Here is a 26,610-nt window from a genome sequence, read left to right as displayed (position 1 = left end):
CAAAAAAATAAAGAGTTGTACATTGGTAGGTTTTTGATATATTATATTACGCATAAATAGGAATAATATAAGGTATAAAATGAGAAACGAAACTAGCAGGATAAGTCTCAAATAGTGATTAAAAATAATAATAAATAAATCGATGATACCGTAAAAGGAACGCTAAAAGTGATTTTTTTCAAATTGTTTTAATTAAAAAAGGTTTAAATTTTATTAAAAAAATTGAATTTATCAATAATTCGTACAAAAGTTGTCCAAAACTGAGCCGTCCCAGCTATGGCATTGTCAGGAAGGCGCTACTATGAATACTGAACTATTAGTTCCCATTTTTGCCTCGTTGGACAGCCATATAATTATGAAATTTACAGGAAGGTGCTACTAACAACTGGGTTATTAATCCAATTTTTGCGACTTGACGTTTTAGAAATTGTTTGACTGTATTTAGAATTTTTCATCCATCACTGTAGTGTCACTTTCGATCGGTTCTTTTTTCAAAACAATATTGAATTGTCAGTATATCTACAAATAATATTTAAAAATATACTTAAAATTAAAAATAATTATAATGACATAGTTGATTTAACATGCTAATAATTTGACCTACATGAATAATAAAAAAAGTTCTAGAATAGAGTATCGATAAGAGAAAAAATTTTTTTTCATACATTACAAATCTATTTTTCTCGACAATCCTGCTAGGTGTAAGCATCTAATAAGTACAATAATTTATGCCACTAATAAGGTTTTAAATGGCATAAGTTTTGTAGCTGTACAAAGAACTTAGTACCTGTACCAACCCTTCATACAAAGTGGTTGTTCAACAATGAAAGTGATTTTTTTTTATTGTCCTGCATATAATAAATTATATAAAATAAGTAAACGATATGTTTTAATTAATAAACCGTTATTATCTTGCTAAAAAGTTGATAAATTTGCAAAAATGCATTGTATAATTACCATGTTATATTGCGCTACCGTTATCCACATTTTTTTTTCTAAGTTCGAGCTTTACCTGAGAACCAAGTGACGTACACGAATCTTAGGAGCCGCGCGGGTCAGCTTATATGAGAATTATTGAAGAAATGCTGTCCATCGGCTCAATACAGAGGTTTAAACATAGGTCTGACTCGCGGTCATCATTGTCCGACGCGGCCCGAACGGTAAGTTAAAGTGTCGCCCATCATTGTCCCCCATGGCCCGAACGGAACAGTGCCATTTTTAGGCTGGCAGCGAAGGTGTTAAAAATAAATACTCGAGCTTTTATCAATTGGATGGATGTTTCTTTTATCTTCTGTTTATGAACCTTTTTAGATACTTAATTTGTAAATAATTAGTTTTTTAAATTATCTTGCACGATTTTCAAATCGAATATTAGTTTGACGAACAAAAGCATCGTATTAATCGCAAGCTGTCATCGATGCACAGTCAGCGTATCGGCCGCCATGATCGTGTCACGGATGACGTCACGGGCATGCGCGCTGAGAGATCTGATTATATTGAGATGCATTCAGTTTGCCCTATTTTTATCCGACTTCCGCGATGGCAAAAGATAACTTGAACGCAACACTGTCAAGTATTTTGGTTTATTTTATTTTAGGTACTTTTCTTTAACTTTGGTTAGGGCTGCTATTTTATTCTTTTGTTTTCTATTAACCACTTGAACAATGGTATAGGTAACGATCGTGATTTTAGAATACTTGGCATTCATGCGATTTAAAATAGATTTTGGTGAACCAACTGATTGTAATCAGTTTCAAGCGGGAGTTCTGTAAAAGTGATAATCATTTGAGTTATCGTAGGAATTTGTTAAATAGTAATAAATTAAGTAGGTTAAGTAGTTCATTAATGATCATCTGTGATATGATAATGAACCTATCTCATTGTTTCATGCCATGATGATAACCCACGGATTCGGAATTTTTCTTTCATTTGGGATAAGAACCCCTTTACGTCTATATCTTTAGCTAATCTCAGTTCTAAGCTTAAGGTTTAAAACCCGAGTTAAGTACTGACAACGGTACATCAAACAGCTGCATACTGTACACAGAAAAAACAATAAATAAATACTATTCTATTCTACATCTAACGTACCTATAAATAGGTGCTATTTTTCAACACAAAGGCATTTCCCGTGCCATCGACGGTCTATCCCCTAAGATAGGGCACCGGGCGCCGTGACCGGGTCGCTCCAGCGCACGGCTGACGTCATCCGCGGCGCATGCGCCGTGCACCCGGTCTTAGATGCATGTGCCCCGGTTAACCCCGTTTGAACCGGCTTCCGACCAAATGAAACTGACACAATAGATAAGGTTCCGCTCTGTAGGCCTAAGATGCGCGCCGCGATAAGCGGTTATAACGCCATTTTATCGATTTTCCCCATACAAGACATCGATAAAAGTTATCACGGCGCGCATCTTAGGCCTACTGGATAGAAATTGAGTATTGTCAGAACTTCATAAGCGCTCTTGTTGGAGATATGGATTCGTAAGCATTTTATAGCGGACAATTAATATTTTGAATAATGAGTACCTACTGATAATATAATGGTGCAGCAAATATGAATTGTATCAATAGGCAATTTAGACATAGTTGCTTATTAGTGTTTACTGGAATGTAGAGATTGAATTTTTAATAGCAGTCTACCATACCATACCACAGTTAGTTTTCAGAATGCGTCGATAGAAAGTTCGTCGTTGTCCATTTGTAAGGTCCATCTTAGGAATTAATTTTAGTGAAGCATATTTGGCTTAGCACGAGGGGTTAACAAAACTCAAAAAGTTCTAAGTGCAACAATTAAATATTTCTCTGTAACTCACATTGAGTGTAAAGCACCACCAATGACGTCACTCCTGCGTCACAGTCAGCCCAGCCTCTGCACCTGACAGCCCAAGCGTTGTTTATCTAGACCACGGCAGATGTCGCTTTGATCTGTGCCTAAACGATCCCCTTGCTATTGTCTCGATTTGTTCCCGGACGCACTATTTTAGGAAGCACTTTGAGTATTGACCCACTTCAAACATAAAAAGTAGGATTGGATGAGAATAGATTAAGAGCATTACAGATGGCCCTATTTAAATGGAACATCATCAACATAAACAATCAATGTGCTTATTGGATCAGACAACCTTCGAATGATTGTTGCCTTTGATGATTTTTTAACACACCATCGACTTTAGCAAAGTAGGTAATAGATTCCATTGCAGTTTGTGGTCCTAAGCATGTATCTAACTATCGACATATTATAGAATTAAAGTAAAAGTCTTTTTTTTTGTTCGTATAGATAGACTAGTAAAATAGTACCTACTTACAAATAGTCAAATATTTTGCTCTAAAAGAGCCTCTACATGTCTCATAATTGGCATTACAATATTATTGTAACCAAGTTAAATTGTTAATCCTACTATCCTACTAATATTATAAATGCGAAAGTTTGGAATTTTGGATGTCTGGATGTTTGTTACTCTTTCACGCATAAACTGAACTGAACGGATTTTGATGAAACTTTACAGTATTATTGTTTATAACCCAGAATAACATATAGGCTATAATTTATGACGATCTGTGACAAACTAAATTTCACGCGGGTGAAGTCGCGGGCAAAAGCTAGTTAAGTAATAAAATGGTTTCAAGTGGGTGACCACTTTCGTATTTCAATCTAATATTGCATAAAACAATATATTTAACATCTCGGACTCTACAATAGTATTCCGATTGTCTTTCTGTGTCATCGGTTACATCAAAGTTTTCTAGAAGTTCTAGACAATGTGAGATTCGCTATAGAATTGGATGCAACTTGCAAACTGTCCCTTTTCCATACCCGACATAAATGCTAAAAGAGAAAAAATACAGAAGCTTCGTCATAATTATGGCGCGCTTCTTTTGGAACACGCTGCTAATGAGGCTCGCAGATGGGACTCAAATCTTATGGCACACGTTTGACCTTATCTACCACATAATACTAATTATTATAGCAGTTTATGTAACCCATAACATATCCTGAGAACATTCCATATTCTGAAGATCACCACCACAAAGGATTCATTTTCAATTACATAATGACTTTTAACCAAATGTAAAAGTTCATCGTGATTTTTTAAATATTTGTTGTTCTCATGGTTATAACCAGTCATTAGCTTAGCTTTTGGTTTACATATTGAGCATGGTATATGTATCTCCTGTCTTATTTGATATTCATAGTTATAAAACATTGCCGACTCAAATAGCTATTTTGTGTTACCTACCAAAGTCCTTCATTAATTTAGCTTACACGTCAATAGTAGCGAAATATGGTGGAGTTTGAGTAATCGTACCTAAAACAATATTACGCTAATTAAACAGGACCGAGCGCAAATACCTGTTTAGCGTTCGCGAACGCCAAGTGTCACCGTGGCGATATTTATTGCCTTAATACCGAGTAACGGCTAATCAAGTAAACAACATGCAAGCGTCCCGCCGGGACAGACCCACCCGCGGCCGACGCGGGCGCGCGCCCATTGGCCCGCGCGCGTGACGTCAATGCCGACCTCCCGCCGCGCCGCCCGCGCCCCGCGCCCCCCGCCGAAGGCCGCGCCACTCGCCTCTGAAAAATAATCATTTTCGGACGGAACGGCTTTTATTTTTTTTCTGCCAAGACACAGCTTCATTGTTCACATGTAGGCCGCTAAAGCAGCGACATATGGCCGATGCTGCAAGCACGTGGTATAAACAGAATTAGTCATGCGTGCGTGACGTGGTGTAGTAATACGTTATTTCCGGATGCTCAATATAGCCAATAGACTACTGGCAGTAGTACTCCAAAGTCGTCACAACTTACGAGATTTTTCCAAAATATAAATAAATGTTCTATCGGAATGTAGGGTTATTAAATCTTTAGAAGATGTTTTATCTTTTCTTCAAGTGATGCAATATTTCCGTGATCTTTCATATCGTCAAGTATTTTACTACGTAAACTCTAGTCGCAAAATGATAGAGTTTGTTCAAGACGAGCTTTTTAATGTCATAAATAGACTAAACTCAATTTCGTATTAATCTACGGCTGGAGTGTGACGAAAATATGTACTTAAATCGTAGGTAGACCTTATCATGATTTTTAAGACAAATAAGTACTAGAAGGTGTGTTTTAGAAGCATTAACTACAACTCTTATTCGTGTTTGCACGAATTTCTTGCAACTTTGCGACTTGAGCGTATTCGCACGGTAGGTAATATGATATTAAATTATTACCGTGGTATTCGTACGTAAATTAAAGTTCTATTGATTCAAAATACAAACTGCAGCTATAATTTAGCATTTGTTTTGAATTCGAACAAATAAAAGAGTTTATCGAATGAAAATTGATAATTAATTAATGTTATTTATATGCAAAACTCTGATTAACTAAAATTAGCTCATGGAGACAATAATCTACACTATTGAGATTGTAAGCAAGAGCCAACCCATTCAAAGAAGAATAATACTAAATAGTAGCTCTTTAACGTTATCTACAATACACATCGCTCCGCAACGAAGTTGATATCGTAGCGTGGGCATTGAGAACGCTGTCCGATTCCGTAATGGCTGACGAGGTAGAAGTAGATCGCGATACGAGCCTCATAATCGATGCACGCCGACACCGCAACAGGTGACTGCAGTGGTACAATACAATACAATACAATACAACTTTGTAATGGACTGTAGGTAGTTGACAACATTAGTCAAGACATGTCATGTCATTTGACGTACTTTTTAAAACTGACATAACGAAACTCCCATAGATTTTGTATGGCACTACAAGCAAATGACGTTTAATTATGTCAACTCAATTAGGGTTTTCGCGATTGAAAAATCCGCCAGATGGCAATACGTAGACGGGAGGTCCAAATGCTGCATGATTGGTGGATTTTGACATGTCCTGACCTGTCAATGTCATGTCAAAAATAACCAATCATGCAGCATTTGGACCTCCCGTCTACGTATTGCCATCTGGCGGATTTTTCAATCGCGAAAACCCTCATTAAACTACTTTTTTCAATTACAATGCGAGCAAAAATCGTAATTTACAGGTAATTTAAAATTAATGAAGTTTTCAATTAAGTGGGAATGATGTCAAATTGTCTATTGACATATTTTTTATGAGATCTCAAAATGCGACTCTCCCAAAGATTTTGTATGGCAAAAGGGTAAGGCGTTATATACCAGTCCGCGAACTTAGTTAACTGACTACCTATTTGCTGAAAAATTCGTTTTCAGTAGCTTTAAAAAATATTTTACATGAAAACTAACCCGGTTTTCAGTGCTACAATAAAGGTAATTGGTAAAGATTTACTTTATTTTATACCAAGTAACAAGAAAAGAAAAGAATACACATCACAATGTAAGCGGTATTTTAGATATTATTGTTTTTATGATAAACGCAATGAATAGAATGTAACTGCAAGTCACTGTCGGTATATCACTTTGATTTCGAAAGTTCATAAGATAAAAATAAAAGCTTCACAGACGCATTGCCGAAGGCTTTATATGCTGAAAGGGTATTCAATAGTTTTCGAGCGATTTCAAAAGCGTAGTGTTTTTCGTCGTGTTTACATAATACAAAATGTTTTTTGTACGAATGGTCTACCAGTTTACGTGGTTTTTACTTTTTGTCGCTTGAAAAAAGTAACTTCGTAGTATTTTTAACTGAAACCATACGAGCGAAGCCACGGGCGAAGTTTAATGAAGCCCTCGCCACAACAGGTGACGCGGCCATTTAATAAGACAATGCGCTATTTTTAACGCCCACTTCCCAAAAACGAAACATGCACACTTCGCGCACGTGTTTCTATTTTTTCCGCTCGGAAATACACTTTTAATTGCTTTGCGGCTGTAATTTTAAACAATCGCCTTATGCTTGCTTCATCGTGTTTAATTTTAAAACACAATTGAATATTCACTAGTTAAATCTTAAATAAACAAATCAAAAATACTTAGTTAACTCTTTTTAATCTATATTTATAAAAGCGAAAGGTCACCGACTGAAATCTCAGAAACTACAAGTTATTAACAAAACACATATTTTATGAGTACCTAATTAAAAGTATTATATACTCCTAATTTAATTTGTTATTGAAATAATAATGTGTATAAAATAACTAATTAATTTAAAAGCATGGTGGCATGCTATAAATAACTTGATGGTATTGTATTATCGTACTAAGTTACCTACTATTATCCAGTTCAGTCCAGTGTGATAAAACGGATATATTTTTGGTGCAATTTCAAAGGCCTACAGGCACAGGCGGCATGCGTCGTGCGGTTTTCCTTCTTTTGTGTATGTTTGCGCAACTTTTTCCGTGTTCATGAAGTTTTCATTTCGAAACAAACGGTCACGGGCTACTTTAACATAGAATCCATAGAATAGATACACCGTGGCTATGTGGTGTTCAATATTTGTTTCATTCATTGTATATTTTAAAGTCCATTTGATTTATGAAAATCCGAATGATATCCCAATTTTATGGTAATACCTATACCTACATAAATTATATTTCTTTCTTTAGAATAGAATAGAATTTCTTTATTGCGGTAAATGTGGTACAAAATAGTGATAAATAATGAATGTCCGTTTCACACATCTAACCAACTTTCGAAAGTCGAGTCGAATCAAATCTTGAACTCAATAGAAATTAAATAAAATAAGAGTCAAAATTGATTCCTACTAAGAACCTCTCGTATCTCTTGTAAGTTAAGCTACGGGCACCGCTATTATTATTACGACCATGTGAGTTACATTTATGATAGGTTATTGTTCGGCTTTACTACGGCTCTAAGTATGCAGTGCGTACACGCAGCTATTCGCGACGCGCGATTCATTAGACTATTTATTGTCCCGTGCACCCATTCAATCGGTTGTGTTTATCTGTTGCTTAGACTAGAAGTAGCTACAAATAACTTGTACTCTAGGGACAGAGATTGTTCGGTATCGTTCAGATTCTAATAATAAATGAGTCAAAGACATAATAAAAACATTGACTGGAAAGTGATGCTAAATTCATTAGGTAATGCAATGGTAAATCATGATGCTTGACAAGACTGAAGCCTTACAGAAGTAAACATAATTATTGTTCCATCGTTATTTCTCTAAATATTAGCAGCCACGATTGAAAATTTCGTTCATAAGGTAGAGCTTTTCACGATATTTACACTTTGTTTCGAAGGCTCACAGAATAGTCTTAATTAATCTTAAAGGAACCATAATCTATTTCACAACCGGTTGCGAAGCTTAGTTGCCATGGCGGCCGAAAGGGAAATAAAAAACGGAAAGTGCCCAAATAAGGCTACCCAAGTTCAACTCAAATAAGGAGGCAAAGTGGCGCGTGCGCACGCGGTATTAATACCCCGCGTCTATTCGCGGCGCCATTGTGCGGGCGCCACCGGAACTAATGCTCGCTTGCCAACAATCTGTTATACGCTAGCTATTGCTCAGTTAATTTTAATCTGCATTATATTAAAAAAGTTTTTTTTTAAGAATTAGTACTTTCGTATTGCACAAATTACTAATAGTCCCTTTAACTCCTTGTATTATGCTACATATGCATGTGTTTACGATTGGGTTCACCACAATAGTCGAGGGATCCGAACCAGCGTTCCTCGGATCTCGAGTCGGCTCGTTCAACATCTTCACCAATCTATTGTCGACTCTATTATTTGATAAGGTGCAAAATACAAAAATTATTTATTTTTATTTATTTATATCAGTATTTATTTATTTACAACAACAACAACAACACTACACTGTCATCACACATTATGGAGTTATGGGCTAAGTTCACGTGATCCATCCTAGAATTTCTGAAAGAATTTGCCTGATTTGTACTTTCCACCTTTATAATCTCCGTTGTATGCTTTATAATCTCCGAATAAGAAGGAAGGTACCAACTTATTGCTCACCCTCCTACATCTCACGTGTACTCTAGTAAAAGTGCGACTCTACAATTTCATCACGAAAGACTAAACTATAATGAGGATCAGTACTGTTGTAGNAGAAGGACATAGGATACTTTTTATCCCGTTCAAAATTAAAAAAAAAGTCTGCTTATTTATTGCCATTAAGGCGGAACAAAGTTCGCCGGGTCAGCTAGTTACTAATAGTTCCTTTAACTCCTCGTATTAAATACTAGCTTTCCGCTCGCGGCTTCGCCCGCGTGGATTTTTGTCTGTCACAGAAAAACTTCGTCGCGCGAGTCCCTGTTTCAAAAACCGGGATAAAAACTATCCTATGTCCTTTCCCGGGACTCAAACTATCTCTATACTAAATATCAAAATCGTTTCAGTGGTTAAGGCGTGAAAGCAAGACAGACTGACAGACAGTTACTTTCGCATTTATAATATTAGTATAGAATGTGTTTACGATTGGGTTCACCACAATAGTCGAGGGTCGACGGGGTCCGAACCAGGTTCCTCGGATTTCAAGTCTACCAGTTCAACATCTTCACCATTCGCCTTTTGTCGACTCTATTATTTGATAAGTTGCAAATACAATAATTATGGAGTTATGGACTATGTTCGCGTGATCTACCTTAGAATTTAGTTTAGGATTAAACCTGAAAGAATTTGCCTGATTTGTACTAACCACCAAGGTTGTAATCCTTTATAATCTCCGAATAAGAAGGAAGGTACTAACTTATTGCTCACCATCCTACATCTCACGTGTGCTGTAGTAAAAATGCGACTCTATAATTTCATCACGAATGACTAAACTATAATTACAACTTATTGGTTTAGTAAATTACCTACTACGGAAGACCTTTTAAAATACCACAGACTATTTTTAGTTAATACAATATTCGTCACTAGAAAAGCTCTCTTTAATAGATCAGAAGGTTATTTAAATGAAGGAGTGAAATAATGTATGAAAGTTCGTATGGGGCACCCATAATTAATTCATATTTTTGATTTTGGTAAGAAGAACTTAAGTTTTTCTCATCGCCGAATCCAAACACCAAAATCGATACAGACAAAGATGTGGGTAGTTTGTTTACCTTCAAACTACGCACTTATTTTCAGAGTACTATCCCTTACATACCTACTGAACTTCAGCCATGATCACCAAGATCCTAGGGTCATTGCCCTTAGCGTATTTCAGTACCATGCACTGTTTACTTTGGCTATAACGATGGCTTTGAAGGAGAAATTAAACTAAACTAGTTACTTGTTTAAATTTTTCATCGCCAGGTTTGAAGTATTAAAAGAAAACTATTTTAGGAGCTGTTTTTTTTTCTAGCTAGATTACTCTATTTCTATGACTGACTACTCTGATGTTTTCCTGAAATTAAGAACAATTATCGGCTTATTAGTACAATCCACATGAGTGGAGCCGTGAGGAAAAGCTAGTAGTAGTCAATACCACATACAATTATTATGTAGAGTCTACATACATTGTTAATTATTTTTCATTAAATAGGCTCATTAAAAGAATTTTACGGTTTCTCTTTTAAAATGANCTTCGTCAATTTTTGTCGTAGAACAAAAATTTTTGGACTGTGTATTAAGGATTTCTTAGCCCTATAAATCTGCATTCACAGCTAAAAATCGAAATGATCCTCATTACAACCTATTGGTTTAGTAAATTACCTACTACGGAAGACCTTTTAAAATACCACAGATATTTGTCACTAGAAAAGCTCTCTTTAATAGATCAGAAGGTTATTTAAATGAAGGAGTGAAATAATGTATATGAAATGTATGAAAGTTACCCACAATTAATTCATATTTTTGATTTTGGTAAGAAGAACTTAAGTTTTTCTCATCGCCGAATCCGAACACCAAAATCGATACAGACAAAGATGTGGGTAGTTTGTTTACCTTCAAACTACGCCCTTATTTTCAGAGTACTATCCCTTACATACTGAACTCCAGCCATGATCACCAAGATCCTAGGGTCATTGCCCTTGGCGTATTTCAGTACCATGCACTGTTTACTTTGGCTATAACGATGGCTTTGAAGGAGAAATTAAACTAAACTAGTTACTTGTTTAAATTTCTCATCGCCAGGTTTGAAGTATTAAAAGAAAACTATTTTTAGGAGCTGTTTTTTTTTCTAGCTAGATTACTCTATTTCTATGACTGACTACTCTGATGTTTATCCTGAAATTAAGAACAATTATCGGCTTATTAGTACAATCCACATGAGTGGAGCCGAGAGGAAAAGCTAGTAGTAGTCAATAGAGTCTACATACATTGTTAATTTTTTCATTAAATAGGCTCATTAAAAGAATTTCACGGTTTCTCTTTTAAAATGATTTGAAAACATTGTTTGTATGCGCAGAAATTCAAAGGTTTTAACAGTTTTAAAGAATGATTTTATTATTAATTTCGAAGTTGCGTCGTCGAATAGTGAATGTATTTATGGTTGGAAACAGGATTCATTCTGTCTCATCTCATTCATGTAGGTAGGTAGTATATTTCAATTTAAAAATTACTTTTATGCTGTTGCTAAAGGCAATGTTCTCCATTTCAAGTATGTAGGTAGATGGGTACTTCCCTATCTAACGACTTCCAGTTATAAATTTCTTCAAATAAATTGGCAAGCCAAGGAAGTCGGTGCCGTGCGGGCTAGCGCGTCTGACGCGACCCGCCCCGAGGCTATTTAAATATACTCAACATCAAATAAATCGCACCTTCCGCGACGCGAACTTTAAAGATCTTCTTCTGACACAATCATGGTGCCCCAACAATATTGGAGTTATTTGAAAGCCCAATAAATAAATAAACTTAAAGAAAAACACATAATTTTTTTTTATTAAACAATTAACAGGTACCATAAATTGACTTGAAAAAAGGCCTCACTTTGGGCTCACCTCTGGGATCAATGAGACCAATTTTTGTGGTTATAAAACCAAATAATGATCTTACGTGTCCTTCTTAACAGATGGATAGTAATTAATCCCAATTAACAGTTTTATAGGCATAAAAGTTGGCTCAAGCGTAACTACCTATTTTTTGAAGAAGTGACTCTGGATCCTTCTAAAAACACATTTTTGGGGTAAAAACCTTTCCTTTAATGAAATGAAGTTTAGAACTAGGCTTTCAAATGGAACCAATGTTGGTGGGAAGTGGGGATGCATACGTTTGAGAAGTGCTTGTTGCGGGAGGTGCGATTTATTTGATGCTGAGTGTATATCGTGACGTATGCTGTACACTACTAGTTTCCTTGATCCCCATCCGGCTCGGTGCCCTTCCGCGATAAAAAAAACACGCCGATATTGACACGGCGGCAAAAATAGCGCGCTTTGTGTCGCGCTAAGGATGTGCGTAGAGTTGTCGATGATTTAATGGCTCTAGCGAGGTTAGACGGTCTTTGGATTTATTGAATGTCTTTACTCGGTTCAAAATCTATCAATCAAATTGTTTTGAAATAATATTTAAATATTCTTCCTTCAAGATAAAGTTTACGCGATTGAGATGGTCCTTGGTTATTCATTATTGTCTGAGTCAATTGATACAGTCCTGTGAATGAACCAAATATAAGTGTAACATTCAAATTCAAATTCTTTATTAAGTGGTACATAGCCCCTTTTTGGGGCACTTATACACGTACCAATATAGCTTGCTCTACCACCATTTCGGGATAACATGGACTAGTTGGCATTGTTAATTTTTTTTTTGGTCCACGAAGGCTACTCAAAACAAATTCCTAATTAAATCTTTAATAAATCTATCTATATATATAAAAATGAAACCCGTTTCGCGTTGTCACGGCATCACGTGTGAACGGCTGAACCGATTTCGATAATTCTTTTTTTAAAATGTTTGTGGAAGTCCAAGGATGGTTCTTACGGAAAAAAATATTAAGAAAATCTCTACGCTAAGGCGGTACGAAGTTCGCCGGGTCAGCTAGTTACTTAATATATTCCATTAACTTATTTCACATAACTATACTGTATTATAACCGCAAAGAGTCTGGAATCGAAATCTCGGAAAAACTGTAGTTGTATTACTGTTGCAAAATAATAGGAAAAAGGTGTTAGCCGGGGGTGTTGTTGTTCAGCCAAACGCGAATCAACTTGGCATATTTTCGGGAACGGGAACCTAGCACGAGACCTCTTGCGCTACCACCCAATGCACAAATTAGGTTAAAATCTATTTGATATAAACCGAGTAGGTAACTATTCAGTAACTTTAATATTCAAGTATCCAACGTAGCTTAGTAGAGCAATTCAACAGATAAGTCGACTCCGCGGTTCATCTGGATCAGTGCGGCCGCGTGCCGCCGATGTGCCATGCGCGCCCGTATCGATCGCCCCCAGATGACTTTCAGAGGACTGCGCTCCGCTGCCGCTCAGCGTGCAAACGATACGTTCCCAATTCAAACGAACGCTCGGCGGCTTTTGTTCTATGTGGCCAGTATGATATCAAACCTTCTTGATGGACAAATCGAGTAGATGGCCAAAAGCTTTGACACTTTCGAAAAAAGAAAAAAAATGATTTTTTCAGTAACCATGCGATCGTCTTTTGTTTTTATTTATATAAATCAACACATCGCGCCGTATAAAAACGCAATTTTAGTATGTACGTAATTTACTACTTCTAAAATATCCATGAAGCATTTTCGTGCAAAAGGAAAATCTTACACAGATAAATTGACATTAGCTAGCAGAGAAATCTTGTAACACTCTCAGGTAAATAAATCTTTCTATGTATTACACATTTTAAATACACGCCACTATAAAATATGAAAGTAATAAAGCATCGATAACGTTCACTTATAGCTAACTGTACAAATTAAGTAATTGACGGGGGAACATATCGAGCCCGTACGCGAGGGCACAGCAGGCTTGCAATTACACACGAGTGTCCAGCCGAAGCAGGGTTGGCTGTCATGACAGAACTAAACTTATGTAATAGTCATCTTTCTTTCTTTCATAAGTTAATAAAACACCATCGTCATTAAAGGGGAATACATTGAGCTTTTACAAAACAACTGTTTGTGCATTGTAAGTGTCCAATTGTATTCAGTGGAATACTTGAACTATTCGAAACTAGTTTCAGCACGAGACTTGAATTTCAATTTACAATAGTCTGTGGTAGATAACGGGCGTCGATTTGTCATCAAAAGTATGAAATAGAATAGAAAATTAGGTATTAGGATTCCCATAAAACTTTCACCCCTTAAGGTTTTAGCGACAAAATTGCCTCTAATTTTCTTAAGCTCAATGTATTTCTTTACCAATTTATTACTATTAAATATTTTTTATGAATTAGGACATTTTTCGACAACTTAAATCCTATGTTACAGGCAGTTACAGGTTACTATTCTTCAGGCACAACCTGTGATTGGTTTAATTTCAATGTTTGGACCAATCTCAACCTGTTCCTAAATGCAGATTCATTTAGACAGGGCTCTACATTTCTTATTATTTGCTTGACCGTGACCACTGTTTCCAAGGGTGCGATCACATATCCACATGGTATGGTAACCATATGGTACAGCCATGATACTTGAACTTGCGGCGTTCGCGTGCGGCGTCAGAGATTAATATTGCAGCAATGCCACTGCCAGCAGCCAAAGCACACATCGTTTGCAGCACGAAGCGACCGCACTCGTGTGCCATGACCGCAGCTTTAGGACAAAGGGCACATTGATATAAGTACCTATCACAAAATTGGGTGGTACAAAAATATGCTTTAAAACCCATAAGTAGAGTGTTGACTTCCCTGTAGGTACAACGTCGTCTATCAAAGCACCTTCAATATGTAATAATAAAATGATTGTAAGGGATATTTATAGTACAACCTTGAGTCTTATTTTGATAGTAATATTTATTTAATAGTAAAGGATAGTACAATATTGTATATTTTTAATGTACCAATAATAATTAACAGTCACGTGCATGTGGGCGCGCTTTCGATATTAAGAGCCTGAAAACAATAATCGACGATTCTTAATCTAACGTGGGATGTTACAATTAACAGGAGCTTACTGTAGTATTTTTGTCCATAAAGTAATTTAAGTAGGCGCGCACACCGTTGATTTTTAGTTGGCCGATAGTTGTGCCCGATTTTAAATTGTATGAAGAATCGGCCAAATCGAATCGGCGTAGTGTGCGCACTCCCATACATGCCCATACTGATTAACTGCCCGACTAAACTATCGGCCGACGAAAAATCAACAGTGAGCGCCTACTCAAAAACTTCTGTATAATAAAAATAAGTAGGTAGGTAATATTGTAACTTCGTAACGTCTCGTAGCACGTAGCTGTGCACGTAGTCTCTAAGTACAAACTTTGCAGTCAACAAATTTTCATAGAGATCAAGAAACTCGTTGAAATATGACTACTGAAAAACTAAAAAGAGGTGATATAAAGACTGAATTAATTTCCTTACACTAGTACAAAAATGACAATTTAGTTAGGCGTTTAGTAGCACCCCTATGCGTTCGCGTGCGCCCTCCTGCTTGACAGATGTAGAACTAGTGACCAGGGTCACCAGGTGACGGAATTTTGCTGGATTACTATCAAAGAAATATTTTGTAGTTGACAACCAACAGTTGAAACATTGTTACTTTTTAATTTTTCAAAATAAGGCACCTAATTAGTTTTAAGTGTTAAGTGCATCACTCTTATTTTAGTCTGACCTAGAGTATGCTTGATTGATGAAAAACTAATTTTAGTAAAAACAACTTGACTTTGCTATTGTGATATTTTAGCTTGCGTTCTTCGAAAGACATGACTGTCTCTACATTAGTTATACAGTGTGAGTCACGTTAAAGTGTACATATGAAAATAGATGAAACTAGACCTATTTTTATCGACAAAAAAGAGGTCAAAATATTTTTGAGATTTTTTTTTAATTTTTTATAGAATTTTTTTTCTTCCAATTACTTATTGTAAAGAAAACGTAATAAATTTTAAACTAAGCGGTATATCCTGATAAAATAAAAACAGTAATAATGCTAAATAACACGCGATACTAAAAAAATACATAAAATACACAAAAAAGGCCAACAAATAATAAAAAATGATACTTTTTGAAAAAAATATGCTTTTAAATTCGTGTTTTTTTGGTTATTTGATAAATTTCTCCAAAAAATGTCCCTATAATCGGTGGTTTTTACTACTTTGTATTATTCTCTATCGTATTACCTTCATAAAACCAAAAATCGCATGTCTCTATCCCTATCACAACATTTGCAATGATCGTTTGAACTAAGCCTCTCCGGGCGCGCTATTCAACGCTTCGTTAACAACGAAACTGAAAATGGCTCTAGATTTGTAATTTAGATAAAGACAAGTTAAATTTCAAATAAAAACAAAAGATTTCGAAGTAAAATAAGCATTTTAGTTAAAATTAAAAATTTCTCTACCTGCAGCGGAGTATAATGTTGTGGCAGGCCTTTGTTCAAACGCTCATAGCAAATGTTGTGATAGGGATAGAGACATGCGATTTTTGGTTTTACAAAGATAATACGATAGAGAATAATACAAAGTAATAAAAACAANAAACGCAATTTAAGTATGTACGTAATTTACTACTTCTAAGACATCCATGAAGCATTTTCGTGCACAAGGAAAATCTTACACAGATAAATTGACATTAGGTCGCAGAGAAAAGTCGTAGCACTCTCAGGTAAATAAATCTTTCTATGTATTACCCATTTTAAATACACGCCACTATAAAATATGAAAGTAATAAAGCACCGATAACGTTCACTTATAGCTAACTGTACAAATTAAGTAATTGACGGGGGAACAGATCGAGCCCGTACGCGAGGGCACAGCAGGCTTGCAATTACACACGAGTCCAGCCGAAGCAGGGTTGGCTATGGACGACAGAACTAAACTTATGTAATAGCCATTCTCTTTCTTTCTGTCATAAGTTAATAAAATACCATCGTCATTAAAGGGGAATATATTGAGCTTTTCCAAAACACCTGTATGTGGTTTGGACGGACACTAAATAGTTGAACTATTCGAAACTAGTTTCAACACAAGGCTTGAATTTCAGTTTACAACCGACTGTAGTATTAACGGGCGTCGCTTTACCATCAGAAGTATGAAATTATGGGTTTCCCATAAAACTTTCACTCCTCTCTCTTTCTGCATCTAATTTTCTTAAGCTCAATATATTTCTTTACCAATTTATTACTATTAATTGTTTTTATGAATTAGTAAATTTTTCGGTTAACAGCATCTTAAATCCTATGTTACAGGCAGTTACAAATTACTATTCTACAGGCACAACCTGTGATTGGTTTAATTTCAATATATTTGGACTAATCACAACCTGTTCTTGAATGCAGATTCATTTAGACTCTACATTTCTAATCATTTGCTTGACCGTGACCACTGTGTCCAAGGATGCGATCACATATCCACATGGTATGGTAACCATATGGTAGAGCCATGATAGTTGAACTTGCAGCGCTCGCGTGCGGCGTCAGAGATTAATATTGCAGCAATGCCACTGCCAGCAGCCAAAGCACACATCGTTTGCAGCACGAAGCGACCGCACTCGTGTGCCATGACCGCAGCTTTAGGACAAAGGGCACATTGATTTATGTACCTATCACAAAATTGGGTGGTACAAAAATATGCTTTAAAACCCATAAGTAGAGTGTTGACTTCCCTGTAGGTACAACGTCGTCTATCAAAGCACCTTCAATATGTAGGATATTGAAATGATTGTAAAGGATATTTATAGTACAACCTAAGTCTTATTTTGATAGAATAGTAAAGGATAGTACAATATTGTATATTTTTAATGTGCCAATAATTAACATCATGTGGGCGCGCTTTCGATATTACGAGTATAGCCTGAAATCAATAATCGACGATTCTTAATCTACCGTGGGATGTTACGATTAACAAGAGCTTACTGTAGTATTTTTGTCCATAAAGTAATAAATAACTACTGTAAAAAAAATAAGTAGGTAATATTGTAACTTCGTAACGTCTCGTAGCACGTAGTCTCGGAGTACAACCTTTGCGGTCAACAATTTTTCATAGAGAAAAACTAAAAAAATGATAATTGAATTAGGCATTTAGTTTTTAAAAACATTTTACCACTATAGTGGCACCCCTATGCGTTCGCGTGTGCCCTCCTGCCTGACAGATGTGGAACTAGTGACCAGGGTCACCAGGTGACCAGGTGAATATTGCTGGAACTATCAAAGAAATATTTTGTAGCTGACAATAACACAGTTGAAATATTGTTCCTTTTAACAATTTTTCAAAACAAGGCAATTTCAAGCAGGCAGGCAGCAAGTTTTAAGTGTCAAGTAATGTGCATCACTCTATTTTAGTCTAGACCTAGAGTATGCTTGATTAGATGAAAAACAAATTTTAGTAAAAACAACTTGACTTTGCTATTATTAGCTTGCTTTCTTCGAAAGACATGACTGTCTCTACATTAGTTATATTAACTTAATCCTTAGATGTAACTATAATATTGATTTCTGAGATTAAACCCCCATCTACACGGGCGAAGTCGCGGGTACAAGTTAGTTTTGTTAATTTTGAACTACCCCATACATTAAACTGTCATGGTGACCCTAGTTGCGTGCCGGCGCGCGTTTCAATATTGTAATGAGCGCTTTGTGTGGCCAACACCGCGATTACTCCAAAGGGCGACTGCTTACTTCACTTGACGAGGCCAATTAAATACTAACTAACAATGCTAAGTGCTTTTAGTTCAGTTTTAGGTATGGATTATTCAATTTTAAAGTTGTCATCAATACCTAACCTGAAGTGAAACTGAAATCCGATGTTTTTCTAACTGAAAATACTGAATTTCTGAACTATGTCGCAGCTGTAGTCTGATAAATTAAATATTAACTAATTTTATTCTAAAGCCTTCTGAAAGCCCTCGCAGCTACGTCAAGTGTGGTTAAGGGCGACGATTACCCGCAACAGTAACTAACTCATTTGGCCTATTTTTAAAAACCCATGGGTATCGCGTGATGTTCACGTTTCGACGTAAACGTCACCGTATGAGGTTGAGCACCTATCTAATTTTACATTTCATCGTACTTATATCAGCATGACGCATCTTTCGAGCGATTGGTACAAAGTGCAAAACCGGAATTTTCCTCAAAACTAACGTTAACATTTTATTATCTTCTCGGAATCATACTGCACGTAGAGCTTCCGGAATTTTCATGTAAACACAACAAAGTGTTTTGTAAACAAACTCGCCATTCTAGTTTGATCAAAACACCTATCATTCGTACTCTTTTCAGTTTAATTGCAATTTTTTTTTCGAATAATATTAATTTGTTCGAAAAAAAATAACAGTATTGTTATTTTTAACTAACTCATTCAACTTGAATAAAAACTTTTAAAAGTTCTTCTTACTTTTCGATAATATCATAAAACGATCTCAGATAAAAAAACATCAGCTCTACATTCGAAATAATGACTCAACAAACACAATAACCACCCCCATAGTTGTGTAAAACGGCCTCTGCAATTACGTGTGTGCTCGTGCCTCGTTGGCAGTGTTTGTGCAGTCTACAATTTCTACAACTTCCCCGTTTGATAGCAATGCTAATGGTTCAATTTTTATTTGGAAATTTAGATTTTCCATCCTGTGACGGTATATCATCATCTTGCGTCTCTTACCTCCAATCTTTTGCGGCATCATTAGGTATAAGCCATCCAAATTAGATATGTAAGTTAATGCTTGGTGATTCAAGGACTAAAGAACCGCCTCAAAGCACTATCGCCCGCCTTTTTAATCCAGCAACTGCCAACTTTTTATTGAGGTCGTCGGTCCATCGAGCAGTGGGGTGTCTCCACTGTATTCTTTTATCCCCAACAAGGTAGCTCTTGGCCTGTATCTCACCTGATGAAAAGTGATGATGAGGATGAAGGTGGAAGCGAGCCTCACGTGGAAAAGTGATGATGAGGCCCAAGTCGAAGATGGAAGCGAGACTCACTCGGAATCCTCAACCATAGAGGAACTCTATTCTAGAATCCGAGTAGTCGGTTTTGCGACATGTTAATCGAACTTCCAATGCATCTAAACTACATCTCCTTGACTGAAACAATGTAATAATTTACTGTGTAAACTTTTTAAACTTCTAGTTTGCTAATAATGTATTGTTTTTGTTTGCAGTGTGCAACTTTATAGTTCACGAGCGATGCGTGGGGCAGGTGGTAACGCCGTGCTGCGGGGTGGCGCCGAGCCTAATCAAGGTAATTATCATTATTAATACCATATCTATTAAGTGTTATTATTTAATAATTCGTGGTAGAAAATAAGTACCACTTTAACCACCACTTTAACGTTGAAACTGGACCTGGACCCACGTCAGATCACTGGTAAACAGAGTCCTTCGGGATTGAATACTTTCTTTTCTTAAAATCTTTTCGTATTCAGACCCAGACCACATTCAAAATGTCAAAAATGTGGTGAACTCCTTCGAAGGTTAATTTTAAAAATTGTTGCTTATGGTAATTTTAAACTTTTAAGTAATACTAGCGGCCGCCCGCGACTTCGTACGCGAGGATCCCGTTTTACCCCCTTCATCTATCTTACGCGGTTTAGNAAAAACAACCTGTTATAGGGGCATTTTTTGGAGAAATTTGTCAAATAACTAAAAAAAACACGAATTTAAAAGCAGATTTTTTTCAAAAAGTATCATTTTTTATTATTTGTTGGCCTTTTTTGTGTATTTTGTGTATTTTTTTAGTATCGCCTGTTATTTAGCATTATTACTGTTTTTATTTTATCAGGATATACCGCTTAGTTTAAAAGTTATTACGTTTTCTTTACAATAAGTAATTGGAAGAAAAAAAATTCTATAAAAAAATTTAAAAAAATCTCAAAAAATTTTTGACCTCTTTTTTGTCGATAAAAATAGGTCTAGTTTCATCTATTTTCATATGTACACTTTAACGTGACTCACACTGTATTAACTTAATCCTTAGATGTAACAAAAATATTAATTTCTGAGATTAGACCCCCATCTACACGGGCGAAGTCGCGGGTACAAGTTAGTTTTGTTAATTTTCAACTACCCCATACATTATACTGTCATGGTGACCCTAGTTGCGTGCCGGCGCGCGTTTCAATATTGTAATGAGCGCTTTGTGTGGCCAACACCGCGATTACTCCAAAGGGCGACTGCTTACTTCACTTGACGAGGCCAATTAAATACTAACTAACAATGCTAAGTGCTTTTAGTTCAGTTTTAGGTATGGATTATTCAATTTCAAAGTTGTCATCAATACCTACCTTGAAGTGAAACTGAAATCCGATATTTTTCTAACTGAAAACACCGAATTACTGAAAATATGTCACAGGTGTAGTCTGTTAATTAAATATTAACTAATTTTATTCTAAAGCCTTCTGAAAGCCCTCGCAGCTACGTCAAGTGTGGTTAAGGGCGACGATTACCCACAAAAGTACCTAACTCATTTGGCCTATTTTTAAAAACCCATGGGTATCGCGTGATGTTCACGTTTCGACGTAAACGTCACCGTATGAGGTTGAGCACCTATCTAATTTTACATTTCATCGTACTTATATCAGCATGACGCATCTTTCGAGCGATTGGTACAAAGTGCAAAACCGGAATTTTCCTCAAAACTAACGTTAACATTTTATTATCTTCTCGGAATCATACTGCACGTAGAGCTTCCGGAATTTTCATGTAAACACAACAAAATGTTTCGTAAACAAACTCACCATTCTAGTTTGATCAAAACACCTATCATTCGTACTGTGTTCAGTTTAATTGCAATTTTTTTTTTTCGAATTGTAATTTGTTCGAAAAAAAATTACAGCCTTGTTATTTTTAACTAACCCATTCAACTTGAATAAAAACTTTTAAAAGTTCTTCTTACTTTTCGATAATATCATAAACGATCGCAGATAAAAAAACATCAGCTCTACATTCGAAATAATGACTCAACAAACACAATAACCACCCCCATAGTTGTATGAAGCGGCCTCTGCAATTACGTGTGTGCTCGTGCCTCGTTGGCAGTGTTTGTGCAGTCTACAATTTCTACAACTTCCCCGTTTGATAGCAATGCTAATGGTTCAATTTTTATTTAGATTTTCCATCCCGTGACGGTATACCATCATCTTGCGTCTCTTACCTCCAGTCTTTTGAGGCATCATTAGGTATAAGCCATCAAAATTAGATATGTAAGTTAATGCTTGGTAATTCAAGGACTAAAGAACCGCCTCAAAGCACTATCGCCCGCCTTTTTAATCCAGCAACTGCCAACTTTTTATTGAGGTCGTCGGTCCATCGAGCAGTGGGGTTTCTCCACTGTATTCTTTTATCCACAACAAGGTAGCTCTTGGCCTGTATCTCAGCTGACGAAAAGTGATGATGAGGATGAAGGTGAAAGCGAGCTTCACTCGGAATCCTCAACCATAGAGGAACTCTATTCCAAAACCCGTTTTGTCGGTTCTGCGACATGTTAATCGAACTTCCAATGCATCAAAACTATATCTCCTTGACTAAAACGGAGTTATAATTATAGCCACAATAGCCGAATGGTGAAGTGGTCGGAGTGGCCGACTCGAGATCCGAGGAACGCGGGTTCGAATCCCACCGCCGCTCGACTATTGTGGTGAGCCCACTCGTAACACAAGCTTATTTAGCTTAACACGAGGGGCTAATCGGACTATTAGTATTTTTTTTATAGTTAGTTGCAGTTTGCTAATGGTGTATTGTTTTTGTTTGCAGTGTGCAACTTTATAGTTCACGAGCGATGCGTGGGGCAGGTGGTAACGCCGTGCTGCGGGGTGGCGCCGAGCCTAATCAAGGTAAAAAAAATACATTTAATAATACATCAATGAAGTATTATTAGTATTTAATAATTCGTGGTAGAAAATAACTTTAACCACCACTTTAACATTGAAACTGGACCTTTAACGCCCACCCCAGATCAGTGGTAAACAGAGTCCTTTGGGATTTAATAATTTCTTAATCTTTTCGTATTCACAGACCACATTCAAAATGTCAAAAATGTGGTGAACTCCTTCCAAGGTTAATTTTAAAAATGGTTGCTTATGGTAATTTAAAACTTTTTAGTGATATGAACTAGAGTTTCTGATATTAGGAATTGATTCGGAAAATGCAGAAATTCTAAAGAATTTCATGTTTCCTTCATTGTCTTTAGGACATTGCAGCAGTTTTCACGGTTGTTTTTTGTTCTAGAACCCAGTAGCTCACTGCTGGTCGGAGCCGACACACCACAAGCGGAAGTTCTGCACGGTGTGCCGAAAGCGGCTCGATGAACTGCCAGCTTTACACTGCATGAGTAAGTTCTCAATTTCTTAGATATAGACCAAGCTGTTCTTGGAACATATTCTTTTTTGATTTCGTCTCATTTTTGCAGTAAACTTTGGAAGCATAATTTTTCAATGTTTTCTTTTGTTTCGGTTTGGACAGAGAGGCAACTGCAAGTCAGGGTATTCTTTTCAATTTCCGTAATGAAGTAGCATAGTAGGTACACCAGTTAGTTAAAGCTACATTTGTGATATTTACAACCAATAAATGTTGTGCGAAGAAGTATTTTTGCCAGATGTTATCATTTATCTTGTAAGAGCTAGATACTCGTAAGCTAGTTCAACTGAACTGCTGTACTGTCTTGTAACTCAACATAATCCATTCCAGTATGCGAGTACTATGTCCACGGCGAATGTGTGGACTTCGCGGCGGCCGACTGCAAGGAGAACGCGACGTACTGCGCCGGCAGCGAGCCGCGCCACGTGCACCACTGGCGCGAGGGCAACCTGCCGGCCAACAGCAAGTGCGCCGCCTGCCGCCGCGCCTGCTGGTCCGCCGAGTGCCTGACGGGCTACCGCTGCGAGTGGTGCGGCAGCACGGTGAGCCCCGCCCCAGTGACCCCCTGCCCGCCACAGCAAGTGCGCCGCCTGCCGCCGCGCCTGCTGGTCCGCCGAGTGCCTGACGGGCTACCGCTGCGAGTGGTGCGGCAGCACGGTGAGCCCCTTAGCGGCCACAGCGAGTGGCAGCAACCAAAAGAGTGGCAGAAACAATAAGTGTCTCCTCAAGCCTTCTTGTCTGCCAATTGCCTCACCGGTTTCCGATGCCAATGTCAAGTGTACGATTGCTGGACTTAAGGCACGACTAGTGCGGCAGCACAGTGAGTATTCATTACCAAAGATGCGCTATTGACCCAGTAACACGGAGCAACTACCGGCCAACAGCAAGCACGTTTGCTGGAGCACCGCTACCGAAGCAAATAGCAATATGCCGTCTGGTGGTCTGCAGAGTACCCGAACTGGTTATCATATTCACACTAGCGACAGTTGAATGTAGTTTAGATGGCAAAGGACTAGAACCTTTATATAAGATGTTGATGCTTGATCTTAGGAAAAATATTAATCTTCTTTTTTGTGGCAGTGTCACGCTGGCTGCCGCGCACTCATACCGGAAGAATGCAACTTCGGGATGCTGCAGCCCATCTTCCTGCCGCCGTCCGCGGTGTCCATCCCGCGCACCGAGGTGCCCATGGAGGCCATCATCGGCGTGCACGTGCGGCCGCCGCCCTCGCAGCGCGACTTCGGCTGCCGTGAGTGTCGCCTCCACAGCCCGCCGCAGCTTGCGACATGTGCCACGCAATTCGCGGGCTTGTAGCCGCTTGTAGCATCACCGCCCTGCTCCCGAACGACCAGGCACTTCCGAACTCAAAATCTTTCGACTCCACATCAAGTAGCCCATTTTTCTTAGCTTCGTTTTCTTAGCTACCGTAGTTAGTTAGCTCGTTTCGGGAGCGGGTCAGGCGGGTCGAATCGCGCGGCACATGCGTTTTCCGTGTCTCGCGGCGGAGTGTGAGCGGTGTCTTTGGGCAGCGCGCGCGCGCCGCGGCTCGGGCGCGGGCTGGGCGCCGGCGCGGCTGGTGACGCTGGCGCGGCGCCTGCTGCCGGCCGCCTGCTCGCCCCACGGCGGCGCCTCGCCCCCCTACCCCAGAGGTACCCCCCCCCCCACGCCCGCCCCGTAGCATGACCCCTCAGCTCAACTACCGCAGCGTTAAAAGGACACTAAATTATACTAAACCTACTTATTTAGCCGCTTTAAATATATTACACTAAAGACGATTTAAATCCATAGTTAGATCGTAGTTCTGCTGAGACTAGCTGTTTTGAGAGCTTTCGCTGTATGCTTATTATGACACACCTACCACGCACAGCATTCTTGCTTCGATTCGGCATACTGTAACTACATACTTTTATTTATATGTTTGTCATATAAGTAATACGTGCAGCGAGTGTTATCCAAACGTCCCCGTGTCCCCTGAAACTGTGCGTGCATGGCAACAAACTGCGCTTCTTATTTAACACCTTGTTTTCTACACTTATTATTTTATTGTTATTTATTTGTGACAATATCTATTTGCACACCTCATTACTAAACAACTTTACAAAAACTTCTCCGGACTCTACACGTTTTTTCGATTCAACACTGTTCGATTCTACCTTGACTTTTGTATATACGTGTAAAATTACAAGATGATGATAATGCATACTACATAATGATTTGAATCAAATATGAACACGTTAATCATTTACCATAAAGTGCATAGCCAACAATTACTAAATTGAGTATTTCATTAAAGAAGTCAGAAATATGGATCTTGAAGCACAGAAGTTCCTCGCTCAAGCTAGAGGAGATGTCAAGTTCCAAGACCATAAGAACTATAGTATTTTGTTATTCAAAACATACATGTCAACGCCCAACAATACCCAATAGACTAAGAGCTAGTGAACGCCAGACTTACGTCATTTTATAAAAGCTGAAAGTTTGTCAGCGTATGCTCCCAATATAGGATATAATGTTGATGAATTATGAAGTTTGGGTCGTGGTGGCTTTGGGAGCTACCCTAAAAAAACTGTCTGGCAAGGAGTTGGAACTGTCAAAACTGTCTGGCTGTTGGGGAAAATACTTCTAATTATTGCCCAAATATTATACATAAAAATCAGATTTAATGGTATAACATTGGTAGAATTACAGTCTATTGAATATACAGAAAAAGCCACAGTAAAAGTTAGATTTACGTTACACTATAAAATCTGATTTTTATGTATAATACTTGGGCAATTACTAGAAGTATTTTCCCCAACAGCCAGACAGTTTTGACAGTTCCAACTCCTTGCCAGACAGTTTTTTTAGGGTAGCTCCCAAAGCCACCACGACCCAAACTCCATAATTTACCAACATTATATCCTATATTGAGAGCATACGCTAACAAACTTTCAGCTTTTATAAAATGACGTAGGTCTGGCGTTCACTAGCTCTTAGTCTACAAGATTTTAATGACTACTTGTACCTAATATCCCTCAAAAACAAATCTTGTAGTTTTATAAACCTCTTCCCTATCTCACTTAACGTCACCTGACGCCGACGCCCAAGAGCGCTCATGAGGAGCGTTCCACCGGCAAAAAGGTAAACTTACTGCCCCACACGATCCACCAATATAACATATTATTCATATTAACGCCGTCGCTGCAAGCACTGTGGCTATTTTGTTAACTCTAGTTTTGTACTTAACCCTTTCTCTGTCCAGTAAAAATGGCGTCAAAATGCAAATTCACCCGATTTTTTTTTCAGAAATAAATTTATAAGAGACTCTTATGCCAGACATGGAGTTACTTAAGCTTGATTATTTA

The 26,610-nt window shown here is 37.7% G+C and overlaps 1 protein-coding gene across 9 annotated transcripts in view; it reads left to right on the top strand.

Annotated features, from left to right (window-relative positions):
* The window catches only part of LOC114362141 (diacylglycerol kinase theta), a 64,592-nt gene that overhangs the window by 19,310 nt on the left and 18,672 nt on the right, over positions 1 to 26,610 (top strand). For 4 of the 9 annotated variants that reach the window (XM_028317413.1, XM_028317412.1, XM_028317409.1 and 1 more), the window contains exons 2-6: positions 20,074 to 20,153; positions 23,138 to 23,240; positions 23,597 to 23,759; positions 23,875 to 23,923; positions 24,347 to 24,515. In XM_028317413.1, the coding sequence (XP_028173214.1) occupies positions 20,074 to 20,153; positions 23,138 to 23,240; positions 23,597 to 23,759; positions 23,875 to 23,923; positions 24,347 to 24,515 (564 nt within the window). Of the gene's footprint in view, positions 1 to 20,073; positions 20,154 to 22,641; positions 22,744 to 23,137; positions 23,241 to 23,596; positions 23,809 to 23,874; positions 23,924 to 24,346; positions 24,516 to 26,610 lie in introns of those variants that run through there. The other 5 variants (XM_028317417.1, XM_028317411.1, XM_028317410.1 and 2 more) reach the window with 3 other exon arrangements.

The sequence above is a fragment of the Ostrinia furnacalis genome, unplaced genomic scaffold (assembly GCF_004193835.3).
Source record: "Ostrinia furnacalis isolate ACB-3 unplaced genomic scaffold, ASM419383v2 OfSCF6232, whole genome shotgun sequence".
NCBI classification, from domain to species: domain Eukaryota; kingdom Metazoa; phylum Arthropoda; class Insecta; order Lepidoptera; family Crambidae; genus Ostrinia; species Ostrinia furnacalis.
The sequence above is the reverse complement of the archived record's forward strand: the minus strand, read 5'-3'. Positions and strand labels throughout refer to the sequence as shown.